Below are 22,495 nucleotides of genomic sequence, written 5' to 3'. Positions count from 1 at the left end.
AAATACGTTAATTCTCCTAATTTTTTTTTATTATACCTCAATTAATTTTTATATCACTTTCCCTTGAATATATTCAACATAAAAAAATAAAATAAAACATTAAAAAAAGCTTTTTGCTATTTGTTGTTTCTCTATTTTACTTTTTTTTTTTAATTTAAATTTCTCAAATTGAGTTCTTACCACGATAAAAAAAAAAATATTCAATTCACCAAAAAAGTAAAATGATGTGACAAGATCATGAGCTTTCTAGGATTTTCATTTTAAAAAATAAAACGCTATTGTGTAGATTCAGCTAGAGCTCAAAACTTACTTTCATATGTATATTAAGTGTGTGTTTGGTTCCAAATTAAAAATTAGCTTATTTTACTATTTAATTTATATTTGCTATTACTTATGAGTTTCACTGTACTTCTTGGTATTATTTATGAATTCCACTATACTATTTTAATTAACTTTTACCTTTATCTACATATTTTCAGAAAAAAAAAATTTTAATTTCAACAAAATAAACGGATTCCAAACAGATCATAATTGTCTTGTAAAAACACATCTCTCTAATAAGCTAATTCCAAGAAACAATCGTAGTCTTGCAAAGACACATCTCTCCAAAGCATGCAATTTAATCATTCCTTTATGTTTCTTTTATGGATTTTACTAATGTGTGCCCTTAGGGCACACATTAATTTCCATTTTTGGAAAAAAATTTCTCGAGAATTGAAAAAGTAATGACAGCTTTTTCAATTCTCGAGAAAATATTTTCAAAACTAGAAAGCTTAATGTGTGCCCTAAGGGCACACATTAACCGGACCCTTCTTTTATAACTAAGCTTTAGTTGCACATTCAGCACCCAAAAAAAAAAAAAAAGCTTTAGTTGCACGAAATCCTAGAAGCCCGAACAGTGGGCTGGGCTTGGAAAATTAAATTTTGTCACAATTTTCGACGGGTCAAAAATCTATCTTGAGATCAAGATGATGTTGAGATTCCAGATAGTTAATTCTTCTTGAACTTGAACCTATGACTTGCATTGAACTTAAAATTGATTTCGAACAAACCGAAGACACACTTAAACTCCTATAAAATGTTACATTTGATCATGGCTTGCTAGCCTAGTCCTATGGACCCAACAATTTTTGCATGCTAACTTGGGCTTCATAAGAAAGTACACGAGATGTGGTGAAAGTGAATGTAATAAGGCCACAACCCAGGAGTAGGGATAGATATACCCATTGGGTAATAAATGTCCAACCCTATCCAATTCAAATATAATGGGTAATACCAAGTTCTTAATGAGTAGAAGGTAATTGGGTAGAGTTTGGATATTATCCAAAAAAATTTGGTAGGGTTTGGATATTACCTATTTACCCATTATTATTCATATAACTAATAAAATCTAATTCAAACCCAACTTAATCAAATTATTATGGGTAAATCCCAATCCACCCAATTACCCAATAATCAAAATTACCAAATTGCCCCTAAAACTTGAAAATAACCAAAGTACTCATAAAATCCTCTAAAATTGCCGAAATACCCTTGAAACCTAGAAATTACCAAAATACCCCCTTCCATTATCATGGGGCCATTGGAGGCTGAAGCTGAGGCATTGGAGGAGAGCTTACTATTTGCTTGGGATGTGGGGGTTTTAGATGTCCTATTCGAATGCGACTCCAAGGTTATTTGTGATTTTGTGACTAGATGCAATGATCCACCTTTAGTGACAGGAAACTTAAGTGATGGTATTCGACACAAATTGCAAGACTTTCAGCGGGCACAGGTTTCACATGTTCGTCGATAGAGTAATCATTGTGTACATTTATTAGCGCAATATACTAGGCATATTGTTGATTATGTAACTTAGATAGAGAAAGCATATTCTATAATTGAGTCTGCTATGGCTCATGATATAGAGATGTTATCTTTATTTTAATAAAATTTACAAGTTTCTTACCAATAAATAAATAAATAAAAATGCACAAGTTGCAACAAAGTATATGCATGGTAAGGTGTGTCTCTGGATAAATTCGCTGCACTGAAAGGCTAGTAGCAGTGCAGTCATGCAGAGGCACATGTACCATCGATTAAATGCTGGGGATTAGGATTTTTATTCTGACTTTTTTGCAATTAGTTATGAGTGCTTGAATTGTTGTATAGCGTTTTTACATGCGTCCAAAAGGGAAAAAAAGTATTGCACGCAATGTCTTGCCTTTGGTCACAGTATTAGCTTGTTGAATCGTGTTTCAATTGTCATTGCCATCTTGGATTGTCTTGCCTTTGTGTCACAAGATAAATTCGGTGCACTGAAAGGCTAGTAGCAGTGCAGAGGCACGTGTACCATTGAGTTAATTTCGAGGATTAGGATTTGGACAAAGTTTAGTTACAAAATTGATTATAGCCTAAGGTTACAATCTTACTCAATATCTTTTTATTGGAGGTGAATTTTGACAAATCCATTATTGGATTACATTTTCTTCTTATATCCTCCATGCTTGTAAAATTTTTAGAAAATTAAAAATTAATAGATATGTCATCAATAAATTGTTTAAATTACAAGTTTTTGTAGTTTAAAATTATTCATAAAATATAATCTTATAGATTATGTAGTAAATAATATCTAATTAGTACAAAATTTGACATGTGTATTTAGAACAAAAAGAACAAGCAATCCAACGATTAGATTTTTGAAATATATAGTAATGTTAATGATATTGAGTAAGATTATAACCTTAAGCTATAATCAATTTTGTAACTAAATTTTGTGTTAGGACATATGTGATTTAATGTTAGGAACATATATCACTATTTTATGTAATTGGCTAATCTTTTGACAAAATGCACTAACTTGTAATTGGGTAGATTTAGGATATGTTTAATACTTTAAGAATCAAAGTTTCAAGTTTAAGTCTTAAAACCATGTAAGTCTGTTCAAGAATCAAGTGAGAAAGTGCTGGATTTTAAAACTCGACAGTTAGCATCTATCGAGGTGTAAAAGTTGCTGAAGCCCGTGACTCGAGAGCTAGCTCAATAGATAGCTATTTATCGAAGTTTATGAAACTTAGTTTTTCAAAGCTAATTTTCATCCAATCCGTGAGTATGTGTTTAGGAATTCTTTTCTCACAACCCTAAACATATATAAGGATTGTTTTAAGGGCAGTTACGGCTGATGCAACAAAATGCAAAAGTTTTTCACAAGCATATTGTGAATCGGAGACATATGCCCTAGTTCATCTTTCTCTTAAAGAAGCTGTTGTGTTTGTACATCGTAGAGTTTTGTGACCAAGGAGTTTCTTGATCTTCATCGTATGATGAACTGAAGAACTTTGCAGCTAATATCCTTCTCAAGTTGGTGATTAAGTCGCGTATTGGAATCCACGCATCTATTGGTTAGTCACGTACTAGTAGTTATGCATTGAAATGAGAGATTGTCACTACAGAACAAGTCCAATTGAGTATTAGGATAAGAGTTCAATTGTAGGTTGATATAAGGTATTGAGATTCCTTTATTTGTAACTGCTTGTTTTGATAATAGTGGATTCTCGGGAATGGTGACATTAAAATCACTTGGTAGGATTTTTGCCATGTAGGTTTTCTCCATTCGTAAACAAATCACTGTGTCATTTTAATTTCCGCTGCACTTTAGTTAATTGGTGATTTGTTTGTACTATCACACATTTTGTATGTTAATTTGATTAATTAATAAACTTGACTAATTAATTAATTAATTCATCACAAAGAGTAAATACATTCTTGACCTATCATTTTGTCCTTAGGATTTTTATTCTAACTTGCAATTAGATTAATGATGAGTGCTTGAATTGTTGTATAGTGTTTTACATGCGTCCAAGGGGATAATGAGTGCTGTACGCAATGTCTTGCCTTTGGTCATAGTAGTAGCCCGAACATCAACATGCCAACACAATAATGTTGAGTTTGACTAGTGATTATTACTTGTCTAGTTGTCTTACTTGCTGTCTCTGTCATTTTCAAATAGTCTACATTGCATAGAAATAAACATAAGGATATGGTGATTATTTACTTGTCACTTGCTATCTCTGTCATTTTCAAATGCCGCATGTTATCTTTAAATTAATTGATACAATAAAAAAAAAAATAATATACATTTGAATATAGGGTAATTAGTGTCATATTTTTACTATATATCAATCACAACTGATTACCTCTGACAACTAAGCAAAATGTTAAGAAATTTGTAGTATCATTGAATTTATTAAAAAAAAAAAAAAGCACTTGATGGGAGTTGTGAACGTAGGACATCGATCCACGTCACCTTTTACAGAAACTGGACATATAAATGAGTTGCATCCACCGCCACTTGTGTAAGTTACTTTGCATTATTAGTAAAAGAAGCAGTGTACGATACCCCACATGCTTTTTTGAGCTTTTAGCTGGGGAAAGCATTGAATCTACATAGGCTCTTTCGGTGTGAGAAAAGGTGCATGGACTGAAGAGGAAGATATTCTTCTGAGGCAATGCATTGAAAAGTTCGGAGAAGGAAGGTGGCATCAAGTTCCTTTAAGAGCAGGTAGTAAGAGAGAGAGAGGGAGAGAGATTACCATTTTTATTTTTTTGGGTTTATCATGTTCTTTCATTTATTTCTCTCTTTTTTCTCAATAATTTAACTGGATAAAAAGAAAATAAGTTGCATTTTATGCAGTGCAATATTTTTTGACAAGTGATGACAGTTATATACCTAAAATTATTTTTTGAAAAAAATGATTTTAATTGAAGTGTTACGAAATTTTATAATTCAACTTGTGCAATAATAATTAATTTTTTGATAAAGCAGAAGGATGTATTATAGTTTCTTTTTTTTTTTAAATGAAGGTTTTTTATGTTTGCTGCTGCATGCAGGGTTAAATAGATGCCGTAAAAGCTGCAGACTGAGGTGGTTGAACTACCTAAAGCCAAATATAAAGAGAGGCAACTTTGCAGAAGATGAAGTTGATCTACTGCTCAGGCTCCATAAGCTCCTGGGTAACAGGCAAGTCTACCAAATATATATAACTCTCAACTACTCACACAAAACTCAAGCATTTTGTTTTTTTTGTAAATGTGCATGGACTATTAATTCCAAGCTCTCTCTCTCTCTGTCTCTGTAAAAATAAAAAAATAAAATAAAAATAAAATAAAAAAAGAAAAGAAAAACCACATTAAAAAGAAAAAGATATCATAGTGATTATGCGATTGTGAGTGTGATTGTGGTGTCTCTCAGATCCTAAGAGGCTTCTCTATCTCTCTCTTTTTTTTCTTTTTTCTTTTTTTTGATGAGAAAATCTTCATTGATACTGAAATTGGAATACAACAAAGGGAGCTAAGTTATACACCAGCCTAGGTACATTCTAGATGGATCAGATGTTGGATCATCGGGGGTACACCCCTTCCACACCTAAGTTGCTCCACTACATTTTGCATAATGAGCAAGTTCATGGGCCACTCTATTGTGCTCCCTTTTCAGATGACAGATTTTCCAACTCCTAAAAGACTTAAGGAGGTCAAGAATTCCCTGGTATAGATGGCCTAGGTTTGATTCACTTGTGTTAAAATCTTGGACCAAAGTGAGGGCATCCGATTCAAAAATGACCTGTGAAAGTACCATTTCTTTAGCTAGCAAAATTCCATTTTCTAAAGCCACAATTTCAGATTCCAAGCTTGAATATTGGCCTTGAAGGACTTTACTGAGGGCTGCCACTAGATTTCCTTTGCTGTCCCTTATCATGACCCCAACACTAGATGGTCGACCATCAATGGATGTAGCCCCGTCCACATTGATTTTGAACATACCCGATGGTGGAGCCTCCCACCTGGACGCTTCATTATTTTTGCTTTGTAAACACACTCCCACGGCTTCCTTAAAATCCTACGTGATAGTATTTGCAGAGCACCAAATTTGGGCAGCTGAATTGCACACATCTTCGAAGACCTTTTGATTCCTATCATACCAGATTGCCCAAGAGGTTACAAAGAATATTTCCAGGTCTTGATCAGCTCCCTCCTTCAAAATTTTTAGAGCAGCATCTGTAATTTCCAGCGGCTGACTTCCTCTCATGTTCATTGGCCTTCCCTACCATCTATCCCACACTTTTTTTGCTAACTCACATTGAATCAGCGCGTGGGTTGTTGTCTCCATTTCTTGATCACAGATAGGGCACATGGGGCTGACATTTACCCTCTTCTGCTCAAGTTCAGTCTCGTTGGGAGGGCATTCATGCATGCTCTCCACGCAAATATCCGTATTTTACTTGGAATCTTTAAATGCCATATTTTCTTCCAAATGGGGGTTCTCGGATCGCCAGATGAACTTTCACCGGTCTAATGAGTTTGTCCTCGGGTAAGTTGTAACTCAGTGGCATGTTTAGGATCGTATCAGCTTCAAAAGGAAGAAACACAGCTCGAATAAGCCCAACTTTTCACCTCCTAGTTTTGTGGTCTATAAGGGCCGAGACCATTGGAAAGTCATCAAAAGGTCTAGGAGGAGAAATGACTTTGTATGTAGTAGGAGTAGGAAGCCATTTGTCTTCCCAAATGTGAATTAACCGACCATTTCCCACTCTCCATCATGTGTCTTTCCTTATAACTTCCAAAGCTTGAAAAATGCTACGCCAAGCATATAATGGGCTGCAGCCAAGCTTTGAGTTTAGGACGTCCCCATGTGGAAAATACTTTGCTCTATAGATTTGAGCTATTAGAGAATGGGATTTGAGAGCAATCGCCACCCTTGCTTTGCTAGCATGGCAAGGTTGAAAGTGTGGAGGTTCCTAAATCCCATGCCTTCTTTTAGCTTAGATTTGCAAAGATTCTTCCAACTGATCCATGCCATTTTTTACTCTTATTCTCTTTGTCCCCACCAAAATCTTCTTATCATGCCTTCAATTTCATCACAAAGCCCTTTAGGGAGGAGAAAACAACTCATAGTATATGTTGAAATAGCTTGGGCTACCACCTTTATTAGGATCTCTCTTCCTCCCATAGATAACATTTTTTCTTTCCATTCGGACAATTTTTTTTCAACTTTCTCCTTTACTTCAGGAAATACCTCTTTTTTGGACTTCCCAATGATGGAAGGCAGCCCAAGGTATTTGTTATGCTTTGAACCTTGCATTGGGCCCATGACTTCCAAGATCTCAGCCTTTAACTCGGGGGAAATGTTATTGCTAAAGAAGACTGAGGACTTATTAGCATTTATCTTTTGTCCAGACGCTGCTTCATAGAGGTCAAGGGTAACCATAAGGTTTTGACACTCTCGTGTGCTTGCCTTGCAAAAAAGAAGGCTACCATTTGCGAAGAAAATGTGGTTAACTATTGGACATCCTCTGTAAATAAAGACACCACTAAGCATACTATTTCTTGCTGCATCATTAATGAGGGATGAGAAGCCATCTGCACATAGGAGAAATAAATAAGAAGAGAGGGGATCTCCTTGACAAAGACCCCTTGAAGGCACAATGCACCTTTGGGCTACCCCATTAATCAAAACAGAGTAGGTAACAGTTGTAATGCATCTCATCATAAGATTGATCCATTTTTCATTAAAACCCATTCGCTCCATAACTTTCTCAATGAAACCCCATTCAACTGTATCATAAGTTTTGCTCATGTCAAGCTTGACCGCCATATAGCAATCCTTTCCCTTTCTTTTATGATCAAGATAGTGCATTAATTCAAATGTGACTAACACATTGTCAATGATTAGCCACTCATGGAAGAAAGTACTTTAATTTTCAGTAATGATTTGAGGGAGAATGGTTTTGAGACGATTTGCTAAGACTTTAGAGACAAGCTTGTAGACCACATTACTTAGACTTATAGGTCTAAACTCTGTCATCTTAGTAGGGTTTTTTGTTTTTGGAACGAGGGCTATGTTAGTTTTGATTATCTCAACCATTGACATATTAGAATTTAGCACATTTAAAACCATACAACGAACATCATTACCTACTATGTTCCAATATTTTTGAAAGAAAATAGTAGACATACCATCAGGTCCTGGGGTTTTTGTGAGGTGCATCTGCTTGAGGGCCTCCTCCACCTCCTCCCTTGTGAATTCCTTCATAAGGCTCTGATTCATTTCACTAGTCACTCTAGTAGGGATTGTGGCTATCACTTCTGCTACACGGCTTGGATAGGATGTGGTGTACAGCTTCTGAAAATATGGCACAGCTATGTCAGCTCTGCCTTCCTTTGTATTACACCAATTGCCTTCCTCATCCTCTAGGCCGAGAATCGTATTCTTCTTTTTCCTCTCCGATGCTTTAGAGTGGAAATACTTCGTGTTTCTGTCTCCAAGCCCAAGCCATTGAACCTTTTCTCATTGTTGCCACATAATCTCCTCACTATCCAAAAGATCATTAATCTCCCTTCTTGGCTTATTGATTTCCCTTTCTATGCTACCATTTGTGTCTCTTGCTACCATATTATTAAGAACCTTTTTTTATTATTATTATCTTGGATCTGCTTTGGTACCTTCCCAAAGGTGCCCAAATTCCACCTATTAAGCTTAGTTGCACACTGATTGAGTCTCTCGACCATACCACAAGGGGTATTTTGATTTATATTATTTTTCCAAGCAGCCTCAATTATGTCCCTGCATTCTTTCTTTTTTATCCACGTTGCTTCGAAGTGAAACCAGCTTTATCTAGGATGTCAAGGAGTAAAAGAATCCGAGACTAGAAAAGTAAAGTGATCAGATATGGAGTCCACAATGTGGTGGACTCGAACCTCCTTGTATTTTTCAATCCAATTTTGCGTTGCCAAAGCCCTATCTAGTCTTAGATAAATTCTGTCATCCCCTTCCTGCATATTACACCATGTGAAGTCTAGCCCATTGTATCCTAAATCCTTGAAATTACAAAAGTCTACTACTGACCTGAACCCTTCCATTTGCCTTTGGGATTTTTGTACTCCTCCCCATTTGTCATTTACTGACAAAATCTCATTAAAATCTCCAAAACAAATCCATGGCAGTTGGAATCTTCTGTTCAGGCTTTTTAACTGTCCCCAAGACTCTTTTCTTCTATGCGTTTCAGGGTGCCCATAAAACCCGGTTATTCTCCACTTGAAATTAGAAGCCTTGTTAGTAACTATTGCATCAAAGAAGTTTCCCGGATATCCCATGATTTCTAACTTAATCTCTTTCTTCCAAAGCATTGCCAAACCTCCACAATTTTTAGCTTTTGGAACAATCAAACCAAAAACAAAACTAGCTTTCTCCTTCTCTCTTTTCATGGCACTCATCTTCAATTTAGTCTCCATTAAAAAGACTATGTTGGGATCCTGGCGCTGCACCATTTCTCGCAGTGCCTTAACTGACTAGGGGTTCCTAAGCTCTCGGCAGTTCCAGCTTAAAGCCCTCATTGCTCCCAACGGTGCTACGTTGCAGCCACAGCCGATAAATCACTAAGCTGGCCACCAACACAAGGGAGCATGCCACATACACGTTTATTTAGCTTCTCATGTTGATCTTCAGACTCTTCTAACTCTATTCCCCTTTTCATGCCAACTAAAGGAAGTTGGGCTGATATTACTAATTTCTGGGCTTTACTTTTTGCTCTTGCCACTTGTTTCCACCTCCCCTTACCTTGGGCTTTCTTTCCTTTTTTGTCTCCAGCATAGGTGAGTTTCCTAACTCATTTTCCTTGGGCTCAAATTCACTTTTAATAGGGCTGTTAACTTTCTTTATTTTTTCCTTGGGCTTCCTCATTCAGCCCAGTTTTGACAAAGCCTCCTCATTCGTTTTGAACAAATTCCTGACTAAGTTTGATTTAGTTCCCTCTTGCCCCTCACATGCTTCCCTCCCTTGCCTTGATTCCTATACATCTTTTTCTCTTCTGTCCCATCCAACTTGATTTTTCGCCGACGAATTATCTGATATTTCCATGTCTTCAATCCCGAGGCTCTGACATCTCGTTGGTGTTTCGAAATGCTCACTTCCTGCCTAGGCATCAACTCCGCCCCTCTCCACCACTGGTTGAACCATTCCCCTACTATTTTCCTCTTCACCGGCTCCCTCGCTTCTACTGATGGGTGGTTCTTTTCTGTCCAGCCCCCCTTTGCTTGCTCCTCCCACCCTCATCCAGTCCCTATATGGGGGATTACCATTTTTCCTCTCTCTTCAAATGGCAATGTTTGATATCATGCCCCATTATACCACAGTCAAAGCAGAAAGTGGGTAGCCGTTCATACTTGAACATACCCACACCCTTTCCCGTTCTGTATTCGCAACATGCCCCCCTCTTCTCAACGGTTTTTCAATAGGGATATCCAACTTAACTCGCATAAATTTGGCTTGATCTTCTTGCCAAGACCGCTTGTCCACTTCAATGAAATGGCCAAGTTTGTTTCCAATCCCCTTCCCCACCTCATCTGTCATATTCTCAAAAGGCAGTCCCCAAATCTGAACCTAGAAAGGGGAGTGTGAAGCTAATATTGGCTAGCATTAAACCCTTTCTCCATCAGCAAAGAAGCAGGAGATTATTGTCAAAATTCTAGATCCCACTTTTTTCTACCCACTCCATTTGATATCGCGAACTAAACTTGAACTGAAGGGTGTTATTCCCCACTTCTATGATTCGAAGGTCCATTGTCCACATTGATCTTAAAGTACTTTTGAGGGCTCGCAGGTTTTGTTTTCGATCTGATAATGGATGCCCAAAAAGACTTAATGAGCTTTCTTCAACAACCTTTGGTATACTAGCACTTGATATTAAAATATCTTCTTCCTCTTCCTTTGTGAGTTGTAAACTCTGAAGGCTTTCAATGATGTTTTGTTCCATGGTCTATGTGGTTTCTTGTGGATACTCCTAAGTAGGAAGAGCAATCCAAGGGAGAGCTCCTATTCTATTTTAGAGGGGAGAGAGGTCTCGTACCATACCGAGAGAGAGAGAGAGAGTACTCCTACAAAGGGAGAGTTGTTAGTGACTTTAGAATTACTTTCAGCAAAACTGTTCAATCTATCTCTATCTCTCTTTGTACGTCGCTAAAATTTATAGTTGACGTCGGCAAGAGAAGGAAAATAATAATAACTAGTCGCTAACCCGTGCGATGCACGGGAATACTACCAATTTTTAAAATTAAAAATAGATAAAAATTATATCTATAATAAAAGGATATGAAGTATCATTACTGTCCCGAAAGATGAGCATCAACTATAGTAGAAACGTTAACTCGTATTATTCATTCCAGCCATCACTTTTCTTTTCTTTCCTTTTTTTTATTTTTTTTTTATTTTTTATGCAAAACTACTTACTCAAAACAATTAAACTAAAAATATGAGATGGTTTTTTGTCCATATCATCCCTGGAGCTCAAGCTCCTAAAGTGATAAGAAATGTTAAAGAGGAGAACACATTAGTCCACATTTTAACTGTGAAGGAAAAAAAATAGATCACTGGAACATTAAGATAAACCTCCAAATAATGTGACATTAGAATTGTAACAGCCATCAAGTAATAACAAAATATACATTATGGGTGTTCCTAGCCATTTTTCTCCTTCCAAATATCATTCCCATATTTCTAGATATAAAAAATGACACAAAAGGAGTGTATATAATGGAAAGAATAAGTTCACCTACCACATCCAAAGGCACATAGTTGGCCATTAAATATTTTTATATTCAAACAAACAAACAAATAGGGTTAATTGTAGAAATCCATCATAAACAAAGGGATACTTTCACTTTGCACTCCAAAATATAAATAACTTTCCATTACCATCCCAATTGCACCCCATATTTTGAATGATGATTAAAATTAACGGTCACATGTAATTCACATGACAATAAAATAATTAATGATGATTCAGCTATATCTAAACCTTCAATATATTTTAACATCATATCTTTTGATATTTCAAGTGATGTCAAAGGCAGGACTCTACCAGGCAATGACCCAACAGGAAGTGCCAAAACCTCTATAGAGGCCAAGGGTACCATTAGTCTTCAATATATGTTCAAATACTAAAATTCCTAGCATGCGAGAAAGACCGGAACTTTATAAAAAAAACTTTGAAGTAGAGTTGTATCCTCAAATAACTAAATAGAAGAGTTTAATTCCTCTTTGTTCCAATTTAAAACCAAATTGTGCATAAAAGCAATAAAACAATGGAAATCTTGAGATGAAACAATTAAACCAAACATAAAACCAAGTTTGAGATAACCAAGAAACTTAAATATGCAACCATATTCCAATTTCAAATTCTTTCTAGAAACATATTACCAATAAATATGCAATAAACAGTGCAAAATAAGGGAAAGATTGGTAAATTCATGACTATTCTCATCTTGATGTTGTATTACCAAATAACCCAGATAACAAAATGCCAAATCCCTGCCTGCAAAATAGTAAAAATCCAGTTTTCAACCAACGTTCAAGAAACATTAATAGAAGAGAATCAGTGTAAAACATGAAATACCAAGAATTAGTTGTAATAGAAGAGACCATATGCAACCCAAAATCAGTGTCATTGTCAACATGGGTTTTTGGGTTTTAGTTGTAATAGAAGAGACCATATGCAACCCAAAATCAGTGTCATTGCCAACATGAATTACCAAGAATTAAAAAACTCGCCAAAAAATTAAGATTATCTAAATAGGCAGCCTATTGATATAAATCATGCTCTTAATTGCATATGGTCTCCCAATCAATTTAAACACTCTTCTACAATCTCCAAAAACTTGGGTCACATGGCCTACAAAAAATCTACCCCATCCAATTTTCTCACCCCTAATATCTTATTCTTTATTAGAGTGAAGTGTTTTAGTAAGAGGTAATTACCATAAAGTAATCAAACTAAAAAGAATTTGCAACCTCAATCCATGTTTAAAAATCCAAACTAAAAGAAACCTAAGAAATCCAAACTATTCTAAGTCTGAACTTGAAACAGTCAAAACATAAACCATGAAGCTGTATTTTTTCTGAAAAAAACATTCATAGCTTTTCGGTTTGATGTAAAGAACCTAAAATGAAATAAATCGAGATCCTCCATTTATAAATTGCTTTTTGAGCTACCGTGCACTACATTAAATGGATCAAGATTCTCCATTTGCAAAACTAATATAACTGATTTAGTGATATATGCCAGATGTGTTTCCGCTTATGTTCACTTACTTTTCTAACCAATGAATATTCATAATTGGGAGAAACCCAACATCAGAATCAGTATAGAGAAATTACAATCAACATTAACATTCAAACTCTCTCATGTTCCTTCAATCAAACTATAAAAAATAGAATATTGATTTAAAACAGCAACCATATATTTGCTGTGTTTAGAAGAGAGCATACCCAAACAAGCTTCAAGGATCCTTTGTTGTTTCTTGAAATAATCAGCTACCTAGTTTCCTTTTCCTACAATTAAATGCATAAGATGAATGAATGCATCAAAAATCATCAAATTTTGATTTTTTTTACTTTCCAAAAGAGCTTAACATCAACTATGTCAAAGAATAAGAAATTGTTCAATGATATTAAACTCCGTCCCATAAAAGACGATTTAAAACAGCAACCATATATTTGCTGTGCGTTTAGAAGAAATTTAGCAATTTAGCATATAAATATACTACCCTATTACTTGGATTACACACATATAAGAAATTTCAATAAAGATCCCAAGACAAAGGAACGAAATTGATTGTCTGTATAGGAATGAGTTTGCAATTTAATTAAAATCACATGTTAAAGCTCATCTAATCTAATCACCAGCAAACCCTTGGATTTTTACTCAAGTAGTTATTTACCCGATAAAGATTGAATTAAACCAAAAAATATTTGAAGTCGCATCAGACTAAATTTATTGCATATTTGCATAGTTTATATTGGTAAAGACAACAACCCAAACTATCCAAACCCCAATTTTGGTTCAAAACCTAAAATAAATTGTCCACCTTAAATCGCCAGAACCTAAAAAATAAAAATAAAAATAAAACCTTTTAATGCCGGCAAACCAAAGGCCGACCATTCAGCCACAGCAACCCAAAACGCCAAAGCAGATCACCCACAACCATAAAAAAAAAATCCATGAACAATTGAAGTGGAGAGAGAACAATATATAGGAAGTAATAACTGGGCAGATAGATTTTCAATTGAAGAGCAAATCAGAATTTTTACCTCAACAAATATGGTTAAAAAATTCAAAAACCCAAACCAAACAAAACCCTAACTCATACACAGAGACAGAAATTTACAGAGTTATACCTCTTCGGTAGATATATGTTGGTTTGTGGGAATGGTGGGTATGGTAGGTTTTGATTCTTTGGATGCTCTGTCATGGGTCTGAGGAAGGAGATCTCTGCGGTGGTTGGTGGTCTGCATTTTGGAGTAAGGAGAACTGGTCTTTGCCGTGGATCTGAAGAAGGAAATCTCTGTTCTGAGGAAGGAGATCTCTGTTGGTTTGTGGGTATGGTGTCTTTGTCATGGGTCTGAACGTTGGGTGAGCTGGTAGAGGAGGAGCTTTGGGTTGAGGGAGCTGGTAGAAGGAAATTTTGGAGAAAGAGAAGGCAGAGTATATAACGGGTTAGGGTTTTAGAAAAGCTATTGCGTTAATGTTTTTTTTTTTTTTTTTTTTTAGAAAAGTTTTATTTTTTTGGCTTATGTTTTTATTTTTTTTAATGATGTGCTGACGTGGAAAATTGTGGAAGCTTCAAAATCTTCGGTTTTATATATATATATATATATAGATAAGAATTGAAGAAGAAGAAGAAGTGAATATTTGATTTCTAAGACAAAGAGACATAATAATTAAGAGAATTTCTAATACAAAATTATATGTGAAGAAAAAGAAACCAGCTTGGCAAGAGAAGACCTTGATTGCTGATCTGGAGATTTTGTATCAAAATGGACTGTTTTGTAATCTGTTAGTTGTCCCCTATGTTGTTCTTGATTCAGTATATATTGCTGCAAATTTGGCAACCAGAATGCCAATTCACCAAAGCTGGGTTGACCCAGCTATTTTGTATCCTTGATAAACTCTGTATCTCCCTTTCCTTGGTATAAATAAAAAATAAAAAATAAAATAGTTCAAATATTTTATTAAAAACTATTCACCCTAAGACTTTTCTGCCTAAAGTTTTCAGCATAATACCATGCCTTACGAAGAGTGAGATGACAGATCTTAAGTTTTGATATTTGGATTCTGAGGTGTGTTGATCGAACTTAAAAAGCAAGGAATACATCAAGCATATATATATATATATATATATATATATGAGTTGGGTTCAAGTTACACTTGATATAATTCTAAGCAATGTTATACCACTCAATAACTTGTTATTGAATTAATATTTTGAAAATCCAATCGTTGAATTACATGTTCTATATGTTCTTAACATGCATGCTAATTTTCATATCAATCGGATGCTATTTATCATTGGATCCATAAACTCATATCTTATGCATTATTTTAAACTACAAAAATTTGAATTTTAACAAGTGATTGATGACATAGATATTAATTTTTGATCACCTTGAAATTTTGCAAGCATAACGAATATACAAAGATAACATAATCTAATGGTAGATTTGTCAATATTCGCATCTAATTAAAAAAATATTGAGTGGTATAACATTGCTTAGAGTTACACCAGGTGTAACTTGAACCTAACCCTATATATATATATATATAGCCGGCACTGATAACGTTGTTTACATTTATAAATCACAATAATTTTCCAAATAATGTTGTTCTAATCACAACGTACCAATTTAATAAATTATAAAAAATAATTGTGCCTGTAATTAATATATATATTACAGGCACAATTATTTTGATATAGGGAATATGGTTTTGAAAGGAAAAACTTGACAATAAAAACCCTATGGATGGTTTGTAACTCACCACCATATTGAAGAATTCACTAAAATAAATGGAAGTTTTACAATACAAGACCTATAGTAAAAACTTACTCAAGTGACCACACACAACTCTAACACAGTTAGACTCTTTTACCTTGTAAATCTTTTTGATACACAGATGCCTAATCTATGTCTAAGACTACAACAACTTCAATGAAGTAGGTCTTATGTGTTGTAGCCTCACTTGGAACACCTCAAGATTTTCAATTTGGTGCTAGAGATGATGTTTTGTACTGAATCATTGACGCAACAGTCAAAAAAATTAATTTCTCTTGTGTTTCTGAATTCACATGTTCAATAGGTAGAGACTAGGGTTTCTTTATGAATACCTTAGTGACGCAGGACAACCACAACAAAACTGAAACAACAATAAAATAAAGAGATATGACCTAGAAGTTAGCACCTAGGCCTGGCTTGAATTCCACACCAAGCGAGGAAACCACTAGGAGTCAGCACCTAGGATAGACCTAGAGTCAACACCAGACCAAAAGAGACCAAATGGCCATTTTTTCATTCATCAAAATATCAAATATCCCTCAAGGAGTACAATAGGTTGCTTATAAAGGATTGCTAAACCCTAATTCTAATTGGTTAGGAAACGCTAATTGCCTTATTACAAAAATAACTTTACTTCTAAATTAAAATACTAATAGCCCAATAAACTAATAGGACCTAATACATAAAAATACAACTGGCTTGCAAACATAAATAATAAACTTCTTGCGTCTCCTGCATCACTTAGGATTTCTACCTTTATAATCTTATAGAAATTCGTGTTTAATGGGTCTTTATATAAACTTTTTCTTAGGGTTAGAAAAACTTATTGGGTTATAGATTGACCACAAGTAATAGCCAATTACCCAAGTTGATTAATTAAGTCAAATTACATGCAAATATAATTAAGGCACAATTAAATCACCAAACTAAATTAAGTGCAGTGGAAAATAAGTTTGACACGGTAATTAAGACCACAATTAGACTAGTTATTATTACAGACTTTTCCTTTGCACAACTCTCTTATCTATGATTAAGACCAAATAAACCCTTTTGATTTTTGTAGCTTTGCAAAGTTCTTAAATCCACACTTTGATGAATTGGTAGCAACTTGGTACAAAACCCTAGGCGCACAAACATCACAACAACTCTTGTTATGCGTGTGTCTCTCTTCTCTATGATGATGGCTATAAAATATATATTTTATATGCTCTGAAACCCTAGTGCATGAATCCCTAGAAGGACCAAGTCATCATGGGTTGAAAACAAAATTTATTATTAGTTTTCACGAAGCACGATAAATCGGGAAGTGTCAAGATTCATTCATTTTCTATATGTTGAGAGGTATTGAGCCAGGTATCGGGACCTGCAGTTCAACTTTTCTTGAGCAATCATGTGTCTTCAATAATACCACTTGTTAGTTAATAGATGGTCTTCTTGAACACACTAGAAACTATGACTTAATTATATATAAAGTGTGTTTTGATCTCGGATATGCTAATACATAAAAATATAACCCTTACAAAACTAATTTCTACAACCAACTTAAATCTATATATAAAAAGAGCCAATGGCTCTATCTATAGTCATTTTTTGGTTCAGTCAAGTTTTGGACACTAGCTAATAAAAATACACCATTTTAGTATTTTCAAAGAAAGCTTTAGCTTTGTCAAATGTCAATGGGAACGCACCACTTCAATTTGGTGAGCTAACTTATTTCTTTATATTTTTTTATTAGTACACCAACTTTTTTGTTTTGAGACTCAATTAGTAAACCAGCTTGTATGTGCTGCATGTTTTTGTTTTATATAAATATAAATATATATATTAAATTGTCAAAATATTTTCACAATTGTTGTTAATTCCTTATATGTCAAAGTAAAATAATAAAATATCATACTGGAACTAACTACAACTAAAAATAAAGGTATTGTGAAAAAAAGGGCTACGTCCACAACATTTTTCATAACAAATTTTCGTAATTCTTATTCTAATTTAAACTTACCAATGAAATTATTTTTTTGTCCACCAATAACAACCCGTAATAACCTACTACTTATGATTTATGATGAAAATGTTGTGAACATAATATTTCTCTTGTGAAATGTTAAGACATTTTGTTGTTGTCACAATATTTTCACAACTATTAAAGTGTCAATTTTTTACAATTCAAACTAAAATATAACAAAGTTATAAAGGTATTATGAAAATGTTGTGCCATTCTTTGTGTTTCTAGAATTGTTTTTTTATTAGTCAATTTTTGTTGAGTCAAAATTCACTGTTTGATGTATAGTTTTCATGGGTTGAATTTTTGTACTTTTTTTGTGTATATATTTATGCACCATTTTAAGTAAAAACACATAGTTTAAACACACACACACCAAAAAAAAAAGTCAAAATCAAAATCAAAAAACGAAAAACAAAAACTTAGGATTAAAACACTTTTCATTCTTTATGTCTGGGATAGTTCACAATTCCTCCTTAAAATTTAAAATCAAGCAATTTCCCCTTTAATATTTTGGAAAAGAGTAAATATATCATATTGTTATTCTCTCAATTAAAACCTAATGAAAGTTTATGATTCTTAAAATATTCCATTGTGTAATGTCTAAAAAATAATCCCACTAAATTTTAACATCCCAAAAATTTTCTTCACATGTTTTGAGTTTTAGATGGCAGCAATGCTTAGAAAGTTGGAATGGTAATATAAGATGTTTTATTTGTTACTTAGAGAACATTGATTTTTCTATTCGATGACACATGCCTTTTGTTATCTTTTTTTTTTTTCTTTTCTTTTCTTGCCTAAAACAGGTGTTCATTAAAAACTAATTAAGCTAAAGATTGCACTTAGACTCTTGTAGAATGATAAAGAAGAAAGTAAGAATGACAAAATTTTGATTGTGTATGGTTGAGGGTATTTGATGAAGAGTTTTGATTGTCACATAAGGAATCATATATTGCGAAAATTTAAATATTATGACAAAGTTTTAGCAAAACTTAGTTGCTTATTGTTGGAAGATGATGATACTCACTATCATTGTTAAAAGTTTTTAATGAATGGATATTGCCAATAGCAAATAGGTATTAAAATTCTTATAGGAATAAGATTAACTTTGTATGGCATACATTTTTTATTTATATAATTTCATACTTTTTCAAATAAAAATTCAATCTTAATTTTCTCACCCAAGAGGTAGCACGTGCCACCCACACTAGTAAAATGAAAAGTCCTTCAATAAAATCTGAATTTGCGATTCTCCATTGGTCAAGAGGTATTAAGGTTGGTGTCAAACTTTTTTCAAACTTACTTAGTGGCAGTGTTAGGAATTTTTTTTAGGATAATCATTAAGAAATTTAAATTATACAAAATCTAATAAAGCGATAACTTGAATATTTGCTACAACTGCGAGTCGAGTCGCGAAGGAGAGCAAAATTGTTGCAACTGCAAAGCCAAAAAGAATATAATTGTCATCATCATCAAGGAGAACTGACAACTACAATATTTTTCTTGATACCATTTTTTAGGGAAAAATGAAATTAGAAATTATTTTTATTGAATAGGTTGAACGAGCTACAAATTTGAATATTTAGCGATTTTTTTCTTTTTATTTTGTAATAGGTTTTTTGCTGAATAATTTGATCACTTCTTGTTGTTTGGTCTTGTCTTGTTTTTGTTTGGTTTAGATTTGTTGTTATTTGGGCTAATATTTATTGTTGTTATTTAAACTTTTTCTTTTTAATTTTATAAAAGGGATTAAGGATTATGTTTGGGGGGCAGAATTAATTTTAGAGTAATACTACGTTCACAACATTTTTACAATAAATCTTATGTAAAAAGATGTTGTTAATGAGTAAAAAAATAATATCATTATTGGGCCCAAATTAGAATTAGTAGCAACTTGCAATTGAGTTGTCCGTATATAATCGGGCTTACAATCGAGGCAGCACATTCTTGAAAATTCTTCATCCCTTCTAGGTATTGTTCAATTACAACTTCTAAAACACCAAAGACTTACAACTCAATACACATTTAACACGTTTGGATACAGTTTACCAACATATAATAATTGTCCCTAACACTAAATAATTTAAAGTTAACTGTTAAATATTATTATATTATTATTATTTCTTTTCACTTTGTAACATGGAGTTTATAAATTAAATTTATTTCCTTGAATGACGACCCATGCATTTTACGCCTTTTTTTTTTTTTAGAGAGTTTCAACCTATGGCGTCCACTCCTAATAATAACTCTTTATTATTAGACTAAGACACCAATCAGTTTTTGGTATAAACGAGGATTGAATCCCAGATCTCTTATACAACCATCAGAGACTTTACCAGTTGAGCTAATTGAAACCCACCATTTTACTCCATTTGATGCATGTCATGTGTAGTGAATAACTTCACCAATTTTATTTTTTTTCAATGTTCTCCAAATATGTTTACCTTTATACATCACCACTTGTATCAACTTTTAATAACCTTAATTCAAAACAGATGTATTATTTAGTTTCCATGTCAAATGGGTTTACCAAAAAAAAAAAAAAAGTAATAGCTCAATAGTAATAATATCTTTTATCGTGTTTCATGTTTATAGTTCCAACTTCATCTCCTATTTCTTCATGATTTATCTATCTATAAAAAATAAAAATAAAAATAAAAAAGAGTGATTGTCATGATATATATATATATATATATCCATTTAAAGATAGATTAGTTAATGATATGTTACATATGCTATGACTTCTACTATGATTTTTTTTTTTTTTTTTTTTAATCTATACCAGTGGTAGTTCAAGTAAATCAATTATGAAATGTACTAAAATCCAACGTCCAAGATCTTCCTAGTATTTAGATCATATTATATGATAGATTGCTATGAATATTCAATAGATACATTATTTTACTATCAAGATATATATTAACTGGAAAAAAATATTAGGCTATTACTATTCCTAGATAATTGTTTTTTTTATAATACTAGCTATATATATATATATATATAGAGAGAGAGAGAGAGAGAGAGAGATGAATTTATTCTAACATATAGTTTATAATAGTATGAGGCAACTATATGGAGCTTTCCATTGTGGAAGTAGCTAGGCAGTTAGGCTGAATCCCTACTACTTCTCTTGTTTTCATTCTCCAACCACTGTTCAGAGCTTTCCATTCCTCTCATTTAGCTTTATTGTCTCCATCATCCAACCAATGTTTGGGGCTAACCAATGCTAGGGTGATCATACGTAGCTCCAAATTCACAAATTCTTTGACTAGTGAACTCCATTGAATATAAATCTATTGCTCACAACTTCAAATACCCATATTATGATTTGATCTTCAGTAACTTAGTTGTAATCTAATTGCAGCAATTTCTCCTTGATCATCAGATATTCAGAAACTTGAACTTGGATCTTTGGGTCGATGCTTTAAGAGAACTCCATACAAACAAACCCTAGATGCAAAAGCACATCTCTCTAAAGTATGTAATCACATCCTATAGGGTTGCACAAAACCCTAAAAGCTTGAACGATGGGCTGGGCCTGAAAAATGAATTCTATCACAATTCTCTATAGGTCAAAAATCTATCTTGATGTGTCAAGATTATTAATTCTTGAAACGTTGAGTAGGGATCAAGATGGAGTTGAGATTTCCAAATAGTTAATTCTCCTTGGACTTGAACTTATAACTTGCATTGGACTCGAAATTGATTTCAAACACACTCAAGACACACTGAAAATCTTATAAAATGTTACATTTCATCGTAGTTTGCCAACCTAGTCCTATGGACCCAACAGTTTTTGCATGCTAATATGGCCTTCTTTAGTAAACAGATTAATTAATAAATTATTTAAACACATTTATATATTCTCTATTCGTGTAGGTGGTCACTTATTGCTGGTCGACTTCCAGGTAGAACAGCTAATGATGTGAAGAATTATTGGAATACACACCTGCGCCGCAAGAAGGTAATTTCCCGTACAAACGATGCGGAAGAAAAGGCACAAGATATAGTGAAAGTGAATGTAATAAAACCACAACCCAGAACCTTGTCAAAAAATTTAACATTGGCAGGTGGGAAACCTATAATTGCAGAAAGGTTACAACTGAACGAAAATGTCAAAAATGTATCTCCAACATTAAAGCCCTCAGAGAACAAAATAAATTGGTGGGAAAACTTGTTAAAGGGCGAGAAAGGTGATGAGAGACTACCAGTCTCCCTAAGTTGTGGTTTAGAGTCGGAGCCCAAGCCAAACCTTTGGGCTGAGAAAATAATACCAGAGGTAATAGTGGGGGACGCTTGTGACGATGATGGCATAAACTTTTGGGGTGACTCCAGTTTTGACATAGACCTGTGGGACTTTCTCAATGCAGGATAGGAAAATAGTGATCTAATGCTCTTTAGTTTGCTTTATTATTAGTATTATTAACAACCAAGTAATGGGATTTGTGATGATTTATGGAAAAAGAGATTAAGTTACTTCTACCGTTAAGATATAAAGCATTGTGGTGTAATGTAACAAAATGTATTCAAAGTGAGTGGTTCCATACAATAAATATGTAAAGTAAACATATTTTAACCTTTACCCCAATTTTTAAAATGGTGTCTAACCTTTGAAATGATTCATTTTAGTCTTT

General features: G+C 33.7%; 1 protein-coding gene across 1 annotated transcript; it reads left to right on the top strand.

Annotated features, from left to right (window-relative positions):
- The first annotated feature begins 1,573 nt into the window (after window positions 1–1,573).
- Window positions 1,574–22,236, top strand: LOC115967548 (transcription factor MYB113-like). Its single transcript, XM_031086670.1, has 4 exons — window positions 1,574–1,736; window positions 4,430–4,540; window positions 4,870–4,999; window positions 21,741–22,236. Exons 1-4 carry the CDS (start codon window positions 1,574–1,576, stop codon window positions 22,234–22,236), a joined length of 900 nt encoding a protein of 299 aa, XP_030942530.1.
- Window positions 22,237–22,495: the final 259 nt, after the last annotated feature.

This window comes from Quercus lobata, chromosome 2 (assembly GCF_001633185.2).
Source record: "Quercus lobata isolate SW786 chromosome 2, ValleyOak3.0 Primary Assembly, whole genome shotgun sequence".
Lineage (NCBI taxonomy): Eukaryota > Viridiplantae > Streptophyta > Magnoliopsida > Fagales > Fagaceae > Quercus > Quercus lobata.
This window is presented reverse-complemented; position numbering and strand designations above follow the sequence as displayed.